Source organism: Monopterus albus, unplaced genomic scaffold, assembly GCF_001952655.1.
Source record: "Monopterus albus unplaced genomic scaffold, M_albus_1.0 scaffold6.1, whole genome shotgun sequence".
NCBI classification, from domain to species: Eukaryota; Metazoa; Chordata; class Actinopteri; order Synbranchiformes; family Synbranchidae; genus Monopterus; species Monopterus albus.
The window spans coordinates 1,771,013-1,793,488 of record NW_018127886.1 but is presented as its reverse complement, the minus strand read 5'-3'; the positions used below and the strand labels follow the sequence as shown (position 1 = coordinate 1,793,488).

The window sequence follows — 22,476 nt, the reverse complement described above, 5'->3', positions numbered from 1 at the left end:
TGAAAGCCCGCCGATTTATACTTGGCCGTTAAATTAGCTGCAAACCAAGCTGCAAAAATATTCGGACCGATTTCTTTAAAGAAAATAGCAGCCTTACAGCAGAATGTCAGTAGACAGCTAATAGCAAGGATATACTGGAATGAGTATTATTATTTATCAGTATGCTTGATTGGGTAGAATACCGCGCAATACTATTTATTTTTGTGCAATTTAGATTTAAAAACTTTAGTAAAATAATGAGTTGTGCTCGATATCCCGTTATTATCCAGAACATTATTCCAGCTCAAGGAAGTAATCTAGTGGAGGATGAACTCCTCGCAGTGCATTTGATAAAACCTACCACCAAAAAAAAAGTTCAGGATGTTCAGCTGCAAACGTTCCTTTTAATAAACGCGTCCAGTCAAGAGACTTACAATAACACAAGAAATCATCTCTGAGTTTCTATAATGAGACGCTCCTCACCACACGTCACGTCTGCCTGCCCCCTCTCTACCATTTCTGCCTCTCTCCGCATTTCCCCCTTTCTCTGTCACAGTGATTACACGGTTGTTGGCGTGTTCATATTCCGTTATATGATTTTTTTTAATCCCTAGGTAAGAAAACGCAGGCTGCTCATAGAAATATTGTCGGAAGAAATACCGCAGAAGCTTCATCGGGCGCCCCAAGTTGCCAGCGGAGCACTTTGTAACTCCACAGCGCGTCATTGGAGGATGGTCACACGTGACTACGGCACCCTTCTGGTAAATAATATTCAAATGTTCCGCATGTTTACTCCAAGTCCGCTATACTGCATGTGATTGGATAATAGGCAAGACAAAAGTCCTAACTACTGTAGAGGGATTCCTGGGTTTTATTTGAGACAGTCTGATGAGCTGGCTCCATGGAAGCCCAACAGTCTGCCCTCCCATTGCAGCTGCATGGCAACATCTTGGGCTCTGGACAAGTGCCAAAACTAAGTGCGGGATACAATGAAGCAGGAAGAGGCGGAGGAGGCCGAGAAGCAGAACTTAATCAGCACGACATGACCTCCTCTGCTCATGTCAGTTCCAGGTTGAACCCAGATGAAGAGTTTCCGAGCCCACTGGAGCCTCTGGTTCACTGCCGTGCCAAGGGCAAGCTGGACATCAAGAGTAGGAGCTGCGGTCTACTCACCATCTGCCACTCAGGAGTAATTTTTCCCTGGATGAATCCAAGGACAACTGACTCTGAACAATCTGGTAATAACAATCTTTTACATTATAAAGCTATAAAGTGAGGTCACAATATAGTGTTGAGTGATGGAGTGAATTTATAAATCAAATCACAATGAGAAGCCCCTTCATTTCTGTTTAGAACACACAACAAACACTGTTATGTGACCGTAATGTTCTGGAGCAATTTGTTTTTTACATAAAGACACTGAATAAATTCCCCATACCTCCTCATACTTTACATTTACTAGTAACTATATGTTGAAGTGTGACCCGCATCATTTCTCATGCACTAAAGTTCATGAGATGTGAAGGATCTCTCTCCTCTACAAGGTTAAATTAGTGTATGAACAGGTGTTGATGTTGCAGCACAGTTAAAAACAATTAGGTGTCATGATCCGTGGTGGAAGAAGTACTCTTTACTTTACTACTTTGTAACAAGTAAAGTGTTACTTCATTGAAAGTACAACAGTATTAGCATCAACATATACTTAAAGCACTAAAAGTAAAAGGACTTACAGAATGGCATATATTATTGTGCACATCCCATTTAATGTAAAGGAGGAGCTCATTTTAACTACCTTCTGTGGTTATAATTTGAATGGCTCTACCTACTGCTCGGTAGCTTGTCAATTTCCCAACAGGGATCAATAAACTCTTGTGATTATAATGTATGTTTTATTATTAATCTGATTCTGAAAAGCAACAAAAGTTATCAGATAAACGCAGCAGAGTAAAACGTACAATATTTGCCTCTGACATTTAATAAAGTCAAAGTACGAAGTAGTAGAAAATGAAAATACTCATGTAAAGTACCCCAAAGCTGTACTCAAGTACCAAACTTGAGTAAATGTAGTTAGTTACTTTCCACCACAGGTCAGAATCACGGTAAAGAGTCATTTGCTCCTCCACTCCTGTAGGCAAAGATACTGTATGTTCAAAACAGAAAAGCTGTAGTTACAGAAAGCCTCTTGTAAACTGCACGTTTTGTGCACATTGGTTCATAACACATCTATTAATAAATTAATTCAGTTCATTATAATATTTTTGCTAATGAGTAAATCAGTTTGTTTTGAGTGTAAAGTCACATATTGTCTAAGTAAACTTTACAATAAAGAACAGAGAATGACAGAAAGAGAAGATAATAATATGAAATATATAAATCAGAAATACATTTTTATTGCTTATTTGACTCACCAACAATGCCTTTTGTTTTTCACTGTCACTACAAACAAGCGCATAAGGAGGAAGATGCAGTCAGTCTGGTGGAGCATTGTTAAGTTTGTATTCTCTAAGGTCACTACAGCACTTATTAAGTATCCATTTACCCCGTATGTCATATAGTTATCAACAGGGCCCTGTTACTGCTCATATACATGTCAAAATGTATCTCTAATGGTGGTTATTTTCAGTGGTGGTCCCAAGGTAGCTTTTAAGTGACTGAGATGGGGATTTGACAGGTCTGCTTCCATGTATAGCTGTGATTAATGTGGCCTGTCAGGCAGCCGTAGTGGCGTCAGATGTTTCCCCCAGACTGTTTCTTCGGGAGGTAACTTTCCCTGAACACATGACACAGTAGACAGCCAGTCTTGTATAGTGTCTCCAGCATGGCTGAATACACAGGAAGAGCTGAGGGCCCTGTTTGGTCTTAGGTTGATTGGCTGAGGATTAACTAGGCCCTCACTGGCACTTGAAGTCCTGCATGTGGAGACCATACATTCCAAGATAGACTTGTTAGGTATCTGGCACTTGCTTTTAACACCCTCTCTTCTTTATGCACCTCCTCCCGCATCAGTCAGCAGTGGTGTGGCGGCCGGTCTAGCAGGCAGAGGAAGACATGGTGTGAGGAGAGAGAGAACAGCCTTCACCAACAGCCAGCTGCTAGAGCTGGAAAAGGAGTTCCACTTTAGCCCCTACCTGTGTCGTCCTCGGAGGCTGGAGATGGCCGCTGGACTGCAGCTCACCGACCGCCAGATAAAGATCTGGTTTCAGAACCGCAGAATGAGGTACAAGAAGGAGCATGGGAGTGGAAAGGCAACAGGTTTATTCCAGCAGTCTTCATGCAACCTCTCCCCCAGCTTGGGCTCAAGTGCAGACAACCTGATGCTTCCTGGCAAATGTATTGTTCAAACTTCCTCTTCTTCAGACCTGCACTTCATGGATTATGCTCCTCTGGCCTCCTCTCTCCTTGGCTCTCAGTTTGATGGCAGCGGTGGTCAGTGTAATCACCCTGCAGACCTTCCCCATCTGAGCTGCATACTTCCAGCTGTTGCCGGTGGTCTACGGCCCTCCTGTACGGGCGTGGATAGTCATCACCATGCTGGCATTTCAAACTGGCCCTAGGGCTCCATAATAACCACCCCTCCTGTTCTCATCAGAATCTCAGCGATACATCCACTATCACTTACTTATGAAAGACTGGGGGACGTCTGATTAGAATCCCAGGTGGACACACCCTTTCATTATTCTTGAAACATTTTAATTAAACTATGTGAACATATTAAAGGAGAGCTACAGTACAGTGCTGTCACTGTGGGTTTGCCGCTCTGGTTGTACATGCATGACATGCAACACAAGACCTTTCTTTGAGCAGTTAATAATGACATGGTTTTTGCTGTGATTTTGTGGCTTTTATGTTTGTATCGTGTTGCATGTTTAATGCATGTGAGAATCATACTAAGAGGAAGTTTTCTGTATCCCGCTATTGGCAGGTAAAAGCTAAGTGGTTGTTATATTTTGCAAGTGTCACATTAGGCCTCTTTTTTCATTATGTACTGTAAATCATAGGTCATTTATGTAAAATGTTGTGACTTTGAAATGGACAAAGTATGTTCATATTGACTGATGTTATATTTTTGTTATAGCCATTAAAGAATATGGCAACTCTTTGATACTGTTTTTGATAAATTGAGATGTCACGTACTGTATGCCTAATAAATGCATTTGGGGGAAAAAAAAACTGTAGCTGTTTACCCTATTCATCACTGATTAGAATAATATATTTTTCTGCAGTATTTCATGATTAAGGATTTCTGGATTTGATCCAAAATGTAAAAAATGAGAAAGATTTTGTAATCAAATTAAAGCATGCTTCAGAAACTACACAGTATTGTGCTTTCAGGTTGCACAAGTCTTGCCACATGATCCTCTCCCTCGCTCCTGTCTCCGAGTTCCCCATCATTAATCACCGAGACAAGGCGGTCTTTCCAGCGCTCCAACCACAAGCTCTGAACTCAATGGGCGCCATGACAAGATCACTTGCCTCCTCCTTCCCAGCCCTTGTCTTTTCAAAGCCAAAGTATAGTACTGCAAGTTGAGGCTGGCCTCCTTCTCAGGGGACATGTCAGTTGTGCAGCTTAGAGGCCCTTCCAGCAGCCCATAGGCCACAACAGACAGTGAGCTTCAAACACATGTTATGTTGAACAGTCAGAGCTGTGTTGTGTGTGTGTGTGTGTGTGTGTGTGTGTGGCTAGCATGCACAGTGACATGTGGATTCTCAATGTAAACTCTGGCATGGAAATGTTATTTTCCTCTTGCTGTTTTTTTAATTTCTAAATTTCAGCTCTCACTCAGCTAAATTACACACATGGGGCATTGTGCAGTTGTGTGACAGAAGTGGGTCACAGGTTCTCCTGGGTCTCAGCGGTTTTACATGTCAAAGATAGACAGCAGCATTCATGATGAAGGAGCCTACCTCCTCTTACTCATAATAATATCAAGCCTTTGTATCAATAGTCTAAAAAAACTGCACATTGTGACAGTTTTATGTTGGTGGCCTTACTGTAAATGAATTGTCACAGAGGACTCCTGACGGCTATGAAATAAGGAATGTACTAGGAAGGTGATCCCCTAGTGATCCTGGATAAAATGACTGGCTGCTCCTAATTCATGACCTAATCAGTGTCCCGATCAGCTTTCATTTGGTAAATATTAGACACTTATTGCAGCAGGTTCGGTAAGTGTCAGGAGAGCTATATCGCTGCTATAACTCTGTGGAAATTTTGAATAAAATAAAGCAAGGTCTACACCGCATCCATATGAGAGAGGTAGCGACAGCTGGGTAATTTAAGAGAAAAGTAATAAAGGGCAAGAGAGAATGAGATGAAGCAAGAAAAAGTTCTCTCCTACAAATATCTTGGTTTTCAAGGAGACAGAGAGGAGAGACTGTGAGGAAGAACAAGCAGACAGTGTTGGATTCCTAAGATTCTTGCATATGCTAGGTGATTTATGGTGTTAATGGTGTCGAGGCTCAATAGGACCTTTATCTCAGGTTCATCACCACATTTTCCTTTCAGATACTAAAAGCCAGGAGGATCCACACACTTGAGTGTCAAAGAGTATCCGTAAGGCCCCCAAGGGCCCCACTGCAAGGGGCGGACAGTCTACTTCCATTTCAACATTAAGTTAACAGTTACTCTCACACTGGGTGGCTCCTACTTAGTAACTAAAGTCACTATTACTCCCTTGACTCCCTCCTTCTCGTGTAATGACGTGTGGTTTTGGGGGGGGGAATATCTGCAAAGCTAAAAATCCTTACATGTTTTTCCAAACAGTGGGCTTTGATCAGACTACATTTACTAGATTTTGTGAAGTGATAAATGGCACCAGCCGTGGTGCCATGAAACCAGCTTTGGTTACGGTCCATCATTAATTTAAAATTTTTGCATTATGTCCTTTACAATGACTGATGTTCCACTGTCCCATTTGCAGCTGTTGTGAAACAGATTTTTGGGTTAGACTTGAAAAAGCTCCATGCATCAAGATTTTTGTTAAGCTGCCGTGAAAACAAAACTGCTGTGTGCTTAAGAAAGATGTGTTGCTTTAAGTAACTTACAAAGAATTTGCCCCTGCATACTGCTTAAAGTGCTGCTAGTGTTTACTGGAGCCTTATGTTATGAAATGTAATTCCATTCGTTATCTGGAAATAAATGATAACAATAAGAATAACAAATGTCTATGTGGCAGCCTCTACTGTTATTGGAGTGCATGCCTATAAACCGGGATAAACACACTCCAAAAACACAAAAACAGCCCTTTGTACTGTGGCCTCAGTTATTTATAAGCTAGTTCTTAGTTTACACTTTATTTATGTATTAAGTACATGTTTTGGTAAATGAGCCTTCACCAGTAGCATCCTCCTCAGTTTCTAGAGGTTACAGAAACATCCCCAGGTGTGTGGAGATGGTAACAATAGGGCCACATTAGGACACACAGTGCTTCTTCACTGAGGTCCTCATGGTGAACTCGAGGGAACCCGTCGCAAATAAGAACAAATGTTTCCATGGTTCTTTTAAACAGTACACACTGTCATTGTTGAGGTTATGTTATGAGTTTATTCTGACATGAACAGTACAGACATTAATGTGCTTTTAAATTATATAGAATGTTAAAAGGCAAATTTGACTGAATCTGTAGATGGACAATACATACAATCTGTACACACACAGCCAGTAGTGGAACGTACGTAAGTACAATTTTGAGGTATCTATATTGAGTATTATCATTTTGTGCTACTTCATACTTTGACTTCACTGCATTATACAGACAAATATTGTACTTTTTACTTCATTACATTTATTTGATAACTTTAATTAGTAGTTGCCTTTAAGAAATGGAATAATTTTAAAAAACACATTATAGTCATAGGACTTTATTAATCTCTGGTGTAAATGCACAAACTACCTAGTAGTAATTCAAATTATAAGCATATAAACTAGATAAAACTAGCCTCCTATTTACCAGGTACAACATTAAATGTGATGTATAAAATATTGTATTGATTGTAATATGAAATACATTACATTACACACACATTCTGCATAATGAATACTTTTACTTGTAGTACTTTAAGTATGTTTTGATGATAATAGTTTGTACTTTTACTTAACATTCTGAATGCAGTATTTGTAACAGGGTATTTCATTTACAGTACTGTATTGCTACAGTGATCTGAGTATTCCTTCTACCACTGCACGCAGTGTAAAGACGCAGTCAAGTGGTCATGCATGAAATGTTTGAAAGTCAAAATAAGTCACGCATCTCTTTTCAAGCATTTGCAACAATTTGCAAGTTACTTTGTGTCAAAGATTAGAGACATTTTTACCCATAAACAGATTAAAATGAAAGTGTGTTTGCTGAAGATTATTTTGAAACATATAGTTTACATTTTATATTTATGGTCACCTATGACTTCTGAGAGTTATGCAACTAAAACAGAACATAGGATAAAAAACAACTAATAGCTACCACAGCCTACTGGTTCTAGTGTGCCCACTTTCATGACAACAGCAGAGCACTGTGCACATGTGCTCCACCACAAGCATAAATGAAAGCTGTAATTGCCGTTTTAAATGTTTTTGTTTTGGGGTGTTGATATTGCTTGTGTTATTATGGCCTTATGGCTGCAGAGACGTCTGTAACAAAATAACTGGGGTGAAAATAATATTAAAGATCAACATAGGACTTACTTTACTGAACTGTTATGTTTCTACTCTGACTGATATGTATGATGAAAATCATCAAACCTTCACAGACATGACTGTTACATGCAGTACTGTAGTCCTTTGTTGAGTGAAACCCTAAACTTTTATGCCTGTTTTTTAGGAGGTTTTGTTCTTTTTATGACCACTTCGCCTTCTCAGGCTGATCCCTCCACAGTAGTAGCTGCTGCCCACCAGTCTCTCCAGGTGCTTGTTGCTGAAGATGATTGTTAAGTATCAATTTACTTTGTCACCTTTATGGGTTTTATTTATTTGTCTGTTCCTTCGTGTGGAACAGAGCCTGAGCATCACTCACAGAGATGGATTATAACTCAACTGCTATGACTCATCAATCTTCAAAATTTGACTTCCTGAATCCCATACAACTGTTACTGTCATATTACGGTGCAGCATTATCAAGATCAATGACATTTTAAATGCTTCCCAGTTAAGGATGATCTGTGATAATGAAAAGGTAAGTTGGTGATGAAAGTGTTTCAGCTGTGGGGAGCTGCACTGTGCACAGCAATCCAGTCACCTACTGGAGCTCACTTTCTCTTCTGAAGAACACTGGTTAAATGAATGAACTTGTAATCACAACAGTCGCTAAATGTCACATGTTGACCATTATTGATCACTCAAGAATTATTTAACACGCAATGGCTTCATCACACAGAATCTAATCAATGCACAGTTTCTTTTGGTTGGTCTTGTAGAAAAAACTTCACATGACAAAGAACAAAAGGATAATGATAATGGCAGCATGTATTTGTATTTGTATTTGTATTTGTATTTATATTTGCATTTTGCAAATATATCAGCAGCCAACATCAGTATGTTTGGATGTTTGGAAACACTAAATACTAAGTGTATGAAAAACCTGTAAAACCTGGCACTTCTTTACAAATTCAAGAAATGTTACCTGGGTAAAAATACTATGTATTATAGTTATACATCATTCGAAAGTGCATTTGCTTTTGAGCAATAGTTACCATAAATAAGCTGAATGTTATTTTAAAGGTTCAAGGAAGTGTTGTGTGTAAAATATAATTATTGGTCATCCATTGGTAAAGGTAGTGATACCCAGGGAAAGGGCGTAACTTGGTGAAGAAAAAGAGACGTAAAAAAAGTTTATGCAGACGTTAAGTATGTGGACAAATATCTTAGATTGTCAACTTGAGGATCTGCTGTAAGATATTTGTCCTACATAGTTTGGAGTACATGACTGGATATTCTTCTGCATGAAGTTGTCTTGCAGTTGTGTGTTATCGTGCCCCTCATAGCTTAACTAGCTAACTTTTTAGCATTCTTTAGCTAAATGAATGTTGGTATCGGTAGTATAGCTAACCTGGCTTACTCCCAAGACTATATTCATCCTTTCCAACCTGGAATTCATGGACATTATCAGAAACAGTGCTACTTGAGTGACCAGTTGGATCATACAACGGAGCCTGCTACTTCGGACTTTCCCACTACAGCTTGCACCTGGACCCAAGGGCTTATGACTACTTTGCCATTGGATGGCTACTGGGACCCTTTTGCCATTTTGTGTGGACACATGGAGGAGGTAACGCTTCAGTCTCTGGACTACGAACTACTAAGTAAGGTATTGTCTTTTATTTGACTCTTATGAGTGAAACTGCTTTTGAATTTTTGGCCTCACCGCACCCGAGTGTCCATCAGGCCTGCAACGAGGGTTAAATGTCAGTGTATATGCGGCTGGCAGAGAGTGAGTGTGTGTGGTATGTGGGCCCACTACATTTGTGTGTTTATTTGAAATACTGAAATGTGTTTCTTACAGAAAAAAGATATTTAAAGGGGACCGTTATTCTGTTACTCTACATTATATTGTGTTCTTGTTGTATTTTTATTGTACTCCTTTCACTTGTTGCTTTAAAGTGCCTTAGATTTGTGTCACTGCCTATTTAGATTTGTGTTATTGCTCATCTACTTTATATTTCACTTGTATTGTGTGACATTCATGTGGACGGCAAAGTAAGAATTTCATTGTACAGGGAAACATGTTTCCTAACTGTGCATATGACAAATACACTTTACAAAATACAAACACTTTGACCTTTGACCTTGACCTATTCTTTATGGTTTACACTGATTTTGAGTTGAGTAAAGTGGGAAACTTTAACTCTAATTTGTGTTTAGTTATTGTATACAGTACTCATAGGACCTAAAAGCACATAATGTACAGAGGTTTATTACAGACTTAAGATTTATCAGTTATAGTTACTGTGAATTAATTAAACTCAGGGCCCTTACCTTATACAGTGGGTATAATCTGCTTGATATGTCACAGTTTTATCTAATTTTATTGCTTACAAACATTATTTTTAAACTGACATATTTCAGAAATCTGTTACAGAAATAGTTCTGTTTGCCTCAGAGACCAACACGTGGTTAAATGCCACTGATTTTCACATACTCTATATTGATATATATAATATTAGATAATAGTATCTATATTAATAGATAATAATAATAATCCTCCCAAATCCCAGATAAGTCAGTGCCACAGTAAATCCAAGGTGATAATGTTTGGTGTTGTCTCATTTATAGAAGTGTTGATTCATTGCTTATCCATTTTACCTTTACAGTTACAGTTCACCAGCTTCATAGACACCTCTAAAAATGGCTCCATGTCACTGTTACCTCCATGGAGGATCTACTGCTCAGCTGTAGGTGGATTGATTTGGAGTTTCATGCTAGTGCTACCTTAAGTTACATACTGTAGCTTTATGTATTGAAAAAACAATCACAAATTGTTGCCTTAAATACAACACTAACAATTTTGGTGCTTTTAATTGACATTGGTCAAATTAGTTTTATTTTAGGGGGACATGGTGACAGCTTAGGTTGATTGGTGACTCTCAGTTGGTCATAGGAGTGAGTGAGAGTGTGTATGGTTGTTTGTCTACTTGTCAGCCCTGTGACAGACTGGTGACCTGTCCAGGGTGAACCCCGCCTCTCACCCAGCTGGGATAGGCTCCACCCCCCTATTCAAGAATAAGCGGTATAAATAATGGATGAATGGATAGGTTTATTTTTTGTGCAGCATGATATTTGCATCCATTTTTCTGACTGTGTTGTTGTGCAGTACATGGTTCCCCTTAGCTGGGGGAACCACGGTACAGCAGCAATGTCCCCGGCTGGGAGTAAATAAGAAGCGCAGCCAAAGCTAGCTAAAGAAAGCACTGTGTGTTTCATTTTTTACACAGAATAAATAGTTTGACATGTAACAAGCTATGGTTTATTATTTCATAGAACTAAGGGGTTAATTTACTTTTTACATATATTTCAAATGTGCCACCCTTCTCTAAGTCTGTGTTCCAGCCTGGACACCCCATCCAAAATTTTTAGAACCACCCCCGATGTACAGCTGTGGGCCCCCAAATAATGAGGAAGTAAAAACATTTTCAATAGAAAGTATAACATTTGACCCCATGAATGACCTTTGCTAAACATCCATCCTTAAAGCTAAAAATCTCTGAAACAGTAATACTGTACTGTAGTATTGTAGCTTTACACATTTATGATGTGCAGCTGAACATTGTTCTAAGCCAGATGACTTTATTTTTAATTCTTCTGGAGAGTAGATACAGATAAAGTATGACTTTGAAAAGACTCAGAGACTCTGCTCAGAACGTGTTATTTGTATTAGGTGGAGTGGTGCAGCTGTAAAATCACAGTCTCGTGTATTTCACTAATCATATAGCATAAACATAGGTTATATGTGCAATACTGTCAGACAGCGAGAAATAATAGAAAGCTACTTAATGGTAAATAAAAGACATTGTAAAATATTCAGTATCTTGTTTATCTAAACTTTTAACTTTCAGACCTTAAGGTTGAATTTGTTTCCTTCCTGAGCCTCAGCAGAAGATTACTGCTTTATTAATACAGTGTCATGTTTCTATCAGCATTTTGCTATTAACCATGATTAGCACAGTAGACTGCTGAGTTTAAGTAAAAAAAAATTAAAAACCACCCCCTGTCTTTCCCTGCGGGGAAACAATGCTGTCTGAGGGAGAATATTGCAGAGTGTGCTGCAGTGATGAACATTTCCTCCTGTTTCATGTTTAACCCTGCTCATTTCCCACAGTAAGAACCCCAGAAACACACAAGTGTGCACAGCAGCTTGGGGGGAAGATGACTGATGGCTTGTTGTCATGATGTTTGGGATTCTGCCGACTCGAAGCCTCCTGGCTCACTGAAGCTGTGAAGTGCTGCAGTACATTCTACAGGCTATTGTTGAAAAGTCCTCATATTAGCAAGGTATTGCTTCATTGTCACACTGTTGAGCCTGTGCAGAATGCAGTTATCTGTAATCTCCCCAGCCATTTGCACAGTACTTGCATTGGATTTATGATTATGGTTCATGTACTGTGGCAGATTTCATACCATTCAACAATAAAGCAAGGACACTTATTAGAATCTCACACTGTGAGTGGATGGACTTTTTGTTTTCAAGTCGTATTCCCTAGATCGTGTGTGGGCTGAGTATACACTAAGCTAAACCTCACTTCTGACATCACTATTTTTCAAAAATGTCAATATTTGAAAAACACTGACATGCTCTATCAATCATATAGATAGCCATCTTTCAGCCGGTCAGCGTGCCACCCGAATATCTGTATCTGCTTCTTCTGGAGCCCTGCTCTAACCAGTTTTCTCTATTTCTCTTTTTGCTTTATTTCTTTTTGTCTTTTTGCCATATTACAATTCTTTCATCTCTATCATGCCACACTGATGAGCCATAGCCCCTTATGAACACAGCTGAGATGACTGTCATATTCCCCTCCTGGAACTGCATTAACAGCAGTGACCTCTCAGGCCAGCAGTGACAGTCATCTGTCAGCACTGGTTAATTCTCGGTCTTGTGAGGGTCAAGAACCCACATATAATGAGACTTGACAATGTTGTTGAGCTAAACCAGGGTCTGTGTCAACAATATCATGTCAGCAGCAGCAGCATGAGGGTTCAATTCGAGATAATCTGGCAACGGACACACTGATCCCATGGCTTTGACTGCCTATTGACACACATCGGAGCATGGATGCAAAACAAATTAGTGTCAGTCAATATTCTCTCCCTCCTCCAGCCACCCAAGTGCTGTCATGTTTACCTTACCTCTAGTCAAAGCACTACAGACAGCAATGATCATGATAGAAAGTTGCTGCACTGAGTCTGAAAAGGACGTTCGGGGAGTTAGGGGGCACAATATTCACCATGTGTAAATTTGGTTTGAGGGAACTCAAATTCCGAATTGTATTTGTGGCATCCATTTAACCTAAACTGTGAGATTATTCTCTTACTTATTTCTGAAGTCACCTCATGCTAAATTTGTGGTTTAGGGGATGCAAGCTGTCCAGAGGAAGCAACCTCAGATGAGGATCACTTGTTTCTTGCGCTAAATGTGCTAATATAACTTCTGGTGCATAAAGGTGGTGGGCAGTGATGTGGAGTGCTCCATTTATGCTAATCAAACATATGGCACTCCTAAAAACAAACAGGCATTGTTGTTCTCCAAAATGAAAAGTTTACTTGGTTTTAAATGTAATTTGACTGCATCCAGGGGCTGTAACAGGCTGAGGTTGAGGCTTTTTAAAATTCTTTTGCATATAGGGAAGCAGAGATTGCTCACACCTGTTTTCCCTCTTCTTCTTTTCCCCTCCCTGCAACCCCTCTCCTGGCCCCCTCCCTCTGCTGAAAGCCATTACAGAAATACAATTTCTAATACCTCCGCACAGGTCTTCGATCGACTGCAAACAAATTTATATTCAGGCGGTAAACAGAAAGCTGCAGAGATTTATTTATTGAGTGTGGAGGAGAGAAACAAGCTAGCGCGTGAACCCTGAGTAACCTCCGAGCTGACATGAAGATGGATCAGTGCACCATGCAAATGCATGGAGAGAAGGGATATATTGCACTCAGTCATTCAGCACATCGCTGCCTGTAGAATCCCATTAACTCCCACAGCTGGGGCCATATTTCTGTGTTGTAAGAATGCAGTTAGAAGTTGTTCATTACCCTGAATTATTTTGTAATTACTATAGACTTAAAAGACCTATAGGAAATATTGTTCAATAAAACGATAAGAACATAAACTGATAAGTTTATTAAATGTTGTGTGCTTGTTTAGTATTGTTATTTGAGATGTAGCTTAATAATAACAAAAATAATAATACATGGCTATTAAAGAAAACATTATATTGTTTAATTTTAATTTGCATTAATTCTTTTTCACTGATTTATTAAACAGTAACTGCAATAAATAAAAATAATAAATAAGGACATGTAGTACCTTTCCAGCATAAGACCAACATCATTGCTCCTCCAATCCCATGAAACATGACTGAATTTGTTCTGTACTTTAATTTCATTTCTTGGAAATAAAATATTTCTATATAATATTTTGGGAGTAAAGCAGGTTTAAGAGATTAGACATGAACAGTTAGCTCTATCAATTCCCATTATTAAAAAGATGCCAGTGAACGACACCGTGACGCGCGTATTTTTAAGTAGGTCAACCAACTTCACTGTGCGGCTCCATGACATTTTCACTTCTGCTGTAGAAGTTAAAATGCTCTGTGCTCCTGTAGACCCAAACACAGGCCAACAGAATTGTTGATTTTTATTTTTTTAGTACAGTGTTTCAACAGTTGTATATTAAGACGCTCTATTTTTGGCGGAACAAACTCCAGCCGAGGTTTAACTTTGGATGAACATCTCTTTTCTGTCACTTACAACTTCTTGATCTCAGCTCGGAGCCAGTTTTGTATTTGTGCGGGACTAATTACAAATCTGCTGCCACTGAACTTCTAAATGCAAGCTGTCACGACCTCTGAACCCATTAAGTGTGCCTTTCACATGACCCAAGCCCTTTGCTAAGGAGGGCCTCGGGTTTTTCAAGAAGCCTTCACTAATTTGCATAATCCATTACCTACATCAATGTAGGCCTGTATTATGCTAATTTCGCTTTGGAAAAAGAAGTTTTCTTTGTTCTCTTGAAAAATATTCATTAAACAAGAGTCTGACCCACAGCATACTTTCTGTTGAGGCCACAAACTATGATACGGACATGTCTGACGTCACAGCCTACCTGTCTGAATAGGTGAGAGGCCGGTGATGCCCTCAGAGCCTGGTGGTGCATGACGGTAATAAACTTTCTTGTTGCTTTTAAGGCAGTTTGTAGTTTTTGTTGAGGTTTGCATACTCTGTATGCTCTGACACCATTAAAATACTGAACTGAAGTTAGTTTCACAACTGTCTTTCTCAGGTTGATGTGTTGTCTTCCCTGATGACAGAGATGTCCCTCTATTGGCCGAGACCAGGAGGGCACGTCATCTCCATCAATCAGAGACTGCTGTTTCTCCTCTGAGGAATATCCCCAGCCTTGTCTAATCGCCTGACCATGCGTTACTGGATGCATGAGAGTGCAACCCCGTCCAAAGATTATGCAGGGGAGAGGTGATAATGACTTCCTATCAAGAGTTAGTGGCCGAGGGGGAGAGTAGCCCTCTGTTCACGGGCTGCTGCCCAGCGAAAGGGGTCATAAACCGGGACCTCAGCGGCAGGGCTCATCCTGAACTCCACAGTCGTGATGAAGAGGGGCAACTGGAGTTTAATTCTCCGCATCCCTGGTACTTAACTCTCTCCAACAATTTGGCTTTGTGCACCTCTTCAGACAGCCCACCACCCCCTCCTCCTCCTCCTCCTCCTCCTTCTCCTCCACCACCACCACCGTGTGAGAGTCTCGGATGCTTTTCGATACCGGCTTGCCCCCAGTTGTCCCGTTTCCCCTGGCGGTGCAGGGCGCAGGGGCAGAGCTCTCCAGGACGCGGGTACTGCGCATCAAACAATAACGACAAGAGACACTTCGGTTCTGGGTCCCTCACAGATAAAATTCAAATCTGCTCTCATAATGGTCCCGCGGTTCACGTCGCCGTGGGAAGTTCATCCAGCTCGGACCGTAGCGTCGCTGATAGAAGGAGTAAAACTTTTGAGTGGATGAGAGTGAAGAGGAGTCAGCGTCGGGCGGGTAAGTTTTTATCACGGTGGACTAAACAGGGCAGGACGAATAAAGCAAACCCTGAGACACATGTACTCATGGTATAAATTAGTTCATGTTTGGTTTTTAGCTTTGGATAACTTTCTTTCATAGCTGGGAAAGTTTGCTCTAAGTTTTCTCCACAAGCTTGAAAAAAGAGAACAAATTGCTGACGTGTTTTGTGCGTCACTGTGCACATTTTCCTCCGCCACCAACAAACAAAGACTAAATTACACATAAACATTTGCCACTCTTTAAAGCATATCAATACATAAAAAGGCAACACTATCTGGTCACTCGACGCCAAATTTGATTATGCACACAGGGACTCGGTTACTATTTCCTTAACGGTCCCATGTTAATCCAAGCCTGTTATGCTCCACCTACTGCTACAAGCACAGCTGCTATATATAGACTGTACACAGGAGGGTGAAGTACAGTAAAAGGCCTGGTTAGCCTTAGTGTGTATTCAACCCAGAAAATGCTCAATTATTTATGCTTGCCCTTACTAACCAGTAGCCTTTGAATAATGCAACAGACCACTGCCCGTAGAGACTCGCAGGAAGTTGAGTAAAACCTACTCTTGTAAGCTGGAGCGCTCCCTAAGTATTGATTAGTTGTCTGTTTGCAATGAAAGCCCCTGTGTATTGATTTCAGTTTGCAGCACCTTTACATGTGTCCACCTTTTTAACATAATTGCTGTCACAGATCATCATTTCCCTGACTGATGAGCCCTGGGCAGAGAGCCCACAGAAGAATACATATCCCAGGCTTCAAAAATACCAGTAGCTTACTAATGTGAGAAATACCTGTTAATCCCCAAATTTATGTGAGTTATAGTATGGAATATAGATCCTTCATTTGATCAGTGATGCCAGTTGTTGACTGACTGGCCACTGAACTTGGATTTCATTAATTTTACATGGAGGAAGATTTACAACAATGGTGGTCCAGTCTTTTTTTTTCTGCACAGCATTCAGTCTGTTGAAAAGGTTCAGTGACCAAAAATGCACATTGATCATTACCACAAACTGTTTGTGTGAAAAGGCCTCTGCAAGGCATGCCACAAATGCAAAACCTCTGCAAAATTCAGACTAGAACTAATGTGAGCTTTGCACGTTACCTCTGACAAAGGTGTCAGCGCACTAAAGGTGACAAACATCTTTAGACTACTGTGTTGCACATGATGCAACAAACACAAAGCCACAGTTTATAGTTTTTCTTAGCTCCTTGCATACTCAAAGTTCAGATTAGTGGGTAAAATTATACGCTTTCATAATTTGATAAAGATAATTGCTTATTGTGCCGGTGCCAGAAAGGCAAAAGTAACAAAAACACCTTTGATTTGAAACAAATATTTCAATGTTATCTGATTCAACAAGCACAAAAATTATCATATACATACATACACGTAAAACACAAACGTGTCCTGATGATACAGCTGTAAATGAAGCTAAATCTGGCATTAACACGTTTGATTTGTCATAAATTTTATAACATTGCAAGACACAACAAACCAAAAACTACAGTTTCACGCCTCTGATTACCTACTCCCATGTTCATAACTAGCGGGTAAATACTTTTCCAATGATGCCACTGTAAAAGAGGCAAAAGATGACAGCAACACCTTTGATTGGTCTGCAAGTCATTTTATAGATAAAACACATTAACCACTCATCTGATCCTAATCCATGCACTCGAGAAAGCCATTTGCTCACAACCACCCACACACAAAAAAAACATCTCCTTGCAGTACTGTTAGTATCTTTGTAACCTTTCTCTGTATCTCTCTGAAGGGGATCATCTGTAGGAGTAACTCATTAGCGCTACTGTGTAACTTATAAAAGAGTCATTAGTAAAAGTGTGCTTTCCTCTGGAGGTTGTATTGGTTTGGCACAGAACAAAGTCTTGTGTATTCTTCCATGTTGAAAGGCCTCCACAGACCTGCTGTAACCTGATCCCCTGGCTCAGTGTATATACTCCCAGTGCGTCATTCTTCAATTATGCTTTGACAGCACCTGAATTACTGTGGGCTGGATGCCCAGATGACTGAGGCAATGTGTATTGATCTATCCCTTTTCTTCTTCCCTCTCCTCAGCTTGGAAGTCCCTTTCATTCCCTTTGCTGGCTGGCTATTTTTAAGTGTGCAAGTCATTCCTCAAATATTTAGTTTGATTCTTATATGCCTTCTGGCTGGCATCAATTCTATTATCTTTGGAGCCATTAATCAGAATGTGCATGTGATTTGCACTACAGAAAGCTGAAGTTCTTAATTACGTACAGTTCCTCTGTATTGGCCCTTCATATTTGCTGCCCTCTAATTCTCAGACTGGGTTATTCGTTTTCTCAAAACATAGATGTTGACATTTATCCTATAACTGACCTTTCCATCTACTGTGCTTTTCCAAAGTGGCTACAGGCCTGTTAACCTTCCTCTCTATGAATTGTGGTGGGAGACGTTGCACTACACCTGGCACACTGGCTCCATTATGCAGCAGCAGCAGCACATTTTCTCAGAGGCAAAGACACATTGACGACTACCCACAGTGTCAGCAATGAAAAATCAAGATATAGCTGTGGTTCCTGTCATTCATTGCACATAAGTAGCACAGATGATACTTTAATGTGTAACCCTGAAACCTCAGAGGAAAAAAATGGAGACATTTGTCATTAATGCAGTGTTTGAAAGGATTTGTAAACTGTTAAACTGTCATTGACACAGAAAGGCCTAGAGGAAAATTACTAATGATTTTGATCAACACACTTAATGGACTGTAAATTTACCATATTGTTTTGAATTGCCAAACGTTTCTGACTACATATCTGCAATATACGTCAGCATCTCTTTATTTTTATTTTCATTAAATTTTTATTTATTTCTTTTTTTTACTACAGGTTGGTGAGCGTGTCACTATAAAGCGTAACATTTTGTAGTGTAACCAAATGTACACCACAATCAGAGGCGTTGATTCAAATCTCTGCTAATTTTTCACGCTGTCATTTGTGATATCATTGCAGTGGACTGCATAATATTTCACGGGTGTTTCTGTTTTTGTGTCCACACCTTTAGAAAGCACACAGCTCCCCACTCTGTTTTACAGCTCCAAAAGGTTTTGCAATGTGCCTTTAGGCTACTGCTGAAGTTCATACCTTGAAATGTATCTTTGTTATACTGACAGAAAAATGGCTCCCAAGTGGTGACTTTAAATCAGCAAACTGGCTCTGGGGCCAGCTCCTACAAATCTGTTTAAGTTTCTTAAAATAATTTTAGGCTCACTTGAACATATGTTTAATAGATTAACAAACTCAATACCAAACAATCCTGTGATTATTTAGTCAATTTTTATTCCTCATTATCACTCAAGTTACCAGTCGAGTATGAATAAATTTAGTTTTAATTTCTGAGACTTTATAAAAGTTATAACTACATAACATTTATCAAAGTTTATTATATACAAATTGTAGAGATAATAATAATAGTTGAAATTGCTGGAATAATTTTGATCGTTTATTGGCGGTGCTAATCTATTTAGGAGGGTTCTGTGCTTCTTTTGTGGGTAACCTCACTGATCTTGCTGACCCCTGTTTTCACGTCCTCTGTTCCCAGCCAGGTTGCACATGACCTGTGGGTTCAGTATTGCTGGCCCGGGCCTCGGTGCTGCGGAGGCTGGAAGCAGCAGCAGCATCTGCACGTATGGCCATCCCACGGTGAACGGGGCGCCGAGGACCAGCTTCAGCACCAAGCAGCTGACCGAGCTGGAGAAGGAGTTCCACTTCAACAAGTACCTGACGCGGGCCAGGCGGGTGGAGGTCGCCAGCGCCCTGCAGCTCAGCGAGACGCAGGTGAAAGTTTGGTTTCAAAACAGACGCATGAAACAGAAGAAATTACAGCGAGAGGGGCTGCTCTCAGACCCGGGGCCCGCGGCTCCGCACTCATAACGCTGACACTTTGGACACCTGCCCCTCTCATGGACCTGCCTCACCAAAACACCTGCCCCTGAACTCCTGAGCTGCATCGTGCGCCAGCCTGCAGATGTTTTGATTCGCCTGGTTTCAGTCGGGCTTCACCTTTATTTGCTTACGATGGATGCTTTTTGCAAGAAGCACAGTGGCAGGTTTTCTTCATGCAAGAACGAGTCAAAACAATTTGTCATCCTCCCCGGCTCCAGACTGGCGCTCTGATTTGAATATTAAAATTCAAGTCATTCCATTGCGCTGCTATCAACACAATGTAAACGGAGATACAAAATTATATTAATTGTCCATAGAAACGATGGCAGGTTATTTGTTTAATTATTTTGAACAATTTATTGAGCACCTGGCTTTACTTGAATATATTATTCCACAGGACATGTGCTTCGTAGTGTTGTTTAAAATAATACAAATGAAGTATTTTTATTTATTCAAGCACTGGATATATATTTTACTGACATATAAATTTAATACACTTTTGTAACTTTTAGAAATCACGCTTCTGCTTTCCCAGTCAATGTCCAGGATTATTTATCTGTCTATTTCTTTAATAAGCTGTTTGTCTGACAGCTCACATTTGAGGAAAACAGAAACGTCACATGCACCTGTTGTAGACAAAGTATGATATGTTAGCAGATAATCATGAGGCTAATTCTGCAGAGCTTTAATGCTTTAATGTAGTTTATTTTGTCCGATATTCAGGTTTTAATTATTCACCGTCCACGGAAAGATTAAAATGCCATAATTGACTGATAGGTTTATTGATCGCTCGTATTAAGAGTATTGATCCGTGGTGATCCATCTATTGGAGGCGTAGGTCTATAGGAGTGTTTGCATGCATGTGTAGCTGCATGGTAATGGAATGGAGAAATATCACGATCGGGAGTTGTTGCGTCTTTTATTACCCTACATGCATCAGAAAATGATAATTTAGCTTGAACACTCATGCGGGAGAACAGACAATAAAGCCCAGTCTGTACTGTTTTGCAGATCAACCAATAAACCGTGAGGCCCCAGCAGTTGGAGCAGCTAAAGATTCTTTCCAAATTCACATTTCGTCTCATATAAAGTAAATGATTGTAAACTCGGCCCTTGAATGCTGTTATGTTCCCGGTGTGGCAATGCGTTTCTATCATGTTAATGTCTATTTTAATATCAACATATGGGCCATCAGCCACTTTAATTCTGTGACTTTTGTTTGGCTTTCAATTAGCGACATTTGCACTTGATGTAAAGTTACGGGATCCATAACGGATGTTAGTAAAAAGGGATTGAGCTTAAAGTAGCTGAGTGTTAAAAATTAAAAGCTATAATCACGATGATTTAAATAGATCTGTAGCCTTAACCTTTAACAGGTGTTTTCACTGGAATCTGGATTGTAAATAAGATACGAATAATAATTATTATAAGACAAGTGCGCCACTGCAGGGCGCAGGAGTGGACATGGAGGCTGCAAGGCACTTTAATGTATGCAGTTACACCAGAGTTCACCTCTCACCTCTTGACCTTTGTCTTGCCTCGGGACAACGATGACCCGGTCAGCGGCTCAGAGGAAGAAAGACGCACCATTAATATATGGGTGACCTCGAAGTCTGAGACTTTTCTTTCTTTCTTTTTCTTGTTTTATATTTTTTTGTCCCAACAAGCAACCCGGAACACTTTTGTTCTGGATCTGTATGTCCACACAATAATATTTCATCAAGCTGAATAGAAAGGCAACCAGGCCATAATTGTTCATATTATAATTTCATACCAGGCCATATAATGCATTTTTTTTCTACACCTAATGCTAACCTCATTTTTACCCTCGCTCTTATTTCAATAAGCCAAAATATGCTACTGGTTCACTTTATAAAGTGGATGAAAGTCTTTTCGCCCAATAGGATTTTGGATATAAACTACAGACCTATTTTTAATAGCAAAGTTGAAAAATTAAAGTTACTTCAGGATAATTAACACTTAATATGACAGAGCCAGTATAAACAAAATTTAGAACAACTATTTAATTCAAGCCTACTGCTCATATTTCATGCATATCTGCTTGAATATTTTTTTAATTCAGACATGATTCCCATCCAAACGATATCATTTTTAATGTTCATCTCATTATTAACTGAAAGCTACAGAGAAAATGTTCAAACTTAAAGAGGAGCGTTGACAGTACAAACATCGAAAAGTTTTATTTGTAATTGATAAGAATACTTTTACATGAGAGCTAGACCGAAAATGTGTTGAACTCAATTTATTTTAAATGTGCATTTAAGCAAAATACACACCAGTAAGCCTGCTGCCTTTCTCTGTACGTGGAATATTTAACAAAAGCCTAACAATGTGTCCATCTGATTAATACAAATAAATGTCCACTTGTGAAGGTTATGAGGACAGTGATCATGGAATAATATGATGATAAAACCTGCGAATAGAAAACCGGTCTCTCATGTCCACCGTTCCTACTGAGAAGTGTGCTAGGTTGACCTTATTAGAAACTCTTTCATCATCTTGTGCAAACACGCTCCCTTGCCACAGGGCTTCAGGCTACAGGTTGTAATGTGCACAGTGGATGCTTGCAGCAGGTGTGCAGGTGAAATCCAAACTGACTTTATTATAGTTTCTAATGAATAATAGATTCTCTTAAAAAAACACAATAAATTAGAAAGAAAATATGGTGGTGAGACAAACATGATGTCAGTTATAAGGATGAGGTGAAGGTGAAAAGGGGGTGAGCTATCACTTCATTTTCACTGTGGTAGCTTCAGCATTTGCCTTTCAACTG

The 22,476-nt window shown here is 39.8% G+C and overlaps 2 protein-coding genes across 2 annotated transcripts; both read left to right on the top strand.

Annotated features, from left to right (window-relative positions):
- Positions 1-800: 800 nt before the first annotated feature.
- Positions 801-4,150, top strand: LOC109970784 (homeobox protein Hox-D3-like). The gene is made up of 2 exons (XM_020618586.1): positions 801-1,217; positions 2,986-4,150. Exons 1-2 carry the CDS (start codon positions 881-883, stop codon positions 3,531-3,533), a joined length of 885 nt encoding a protein of 294 aa, XP_020474242.1. The 5' UTR covers positions 801-880; the 3' UTR covers positions 3,534-4,150.
- Positions 4,151-15,157: 11,007 nt separating this feature from the next.
- Positions 15,158-21,514, top strand: hoxc1a (homeobox C1a). The gene is made up of 3 exons (XM_020615221.1): positions 15,158-15,391; positions 15,434-15,722; positions 19,339-21,514. The coding sequence occupies exons 1-3, from the start codon at positions 15,158-15,160 to the stop codon at positions 19,668-19,670; spliced, it is 855 nt and encodes a 284-aa protein (XP_020470877.1). The 3' UTR covers positions 19,671-21,514.
- Positions 21,515-22,476: the final 962 nt, after the last annotated feature.

Excerpts from the sequence above, each read along its gene's own strand:
- LOC109970784 (XM_020618586.1), top strand. The coding sequence starts at position 881 with ATGGAAGCCCAACAGTCTGCCCTCCCATTGCAGCTGCATGGCAACATC. Across the intron at positions 1,218-2,985 it reads AACTGACTCTGAACAATCTG|TCAGCAGTGGTGTGGCGGCC; the intron begins GTAATAACAATC and ends CTCCCGCATCAG.
- hoxc1a (XM_020615221.1), top strand. The coding sequence starts at position 15,158 with ATGACTTCCTATCAAGAGTTAGTGGCCGAGGGGGAGAGTAGCCCTCTG. Across the intron at positions 15,392-15,433 it reads GCCCACCACCCCCTCCTCCT|AGTCTCGGATGCTTTTCGAT; the intron begins CCTCCTCCTCCT and ends CCACCGTGTGAG. Across the intron at positions 15,723-19,338 it reads GAGGAGTCAGCGTCGGGCGG|CCAGGTTGCACATGACCTGT; the intron begins GTAAGTTTTTAT and ends CTCTGTTCCCAG.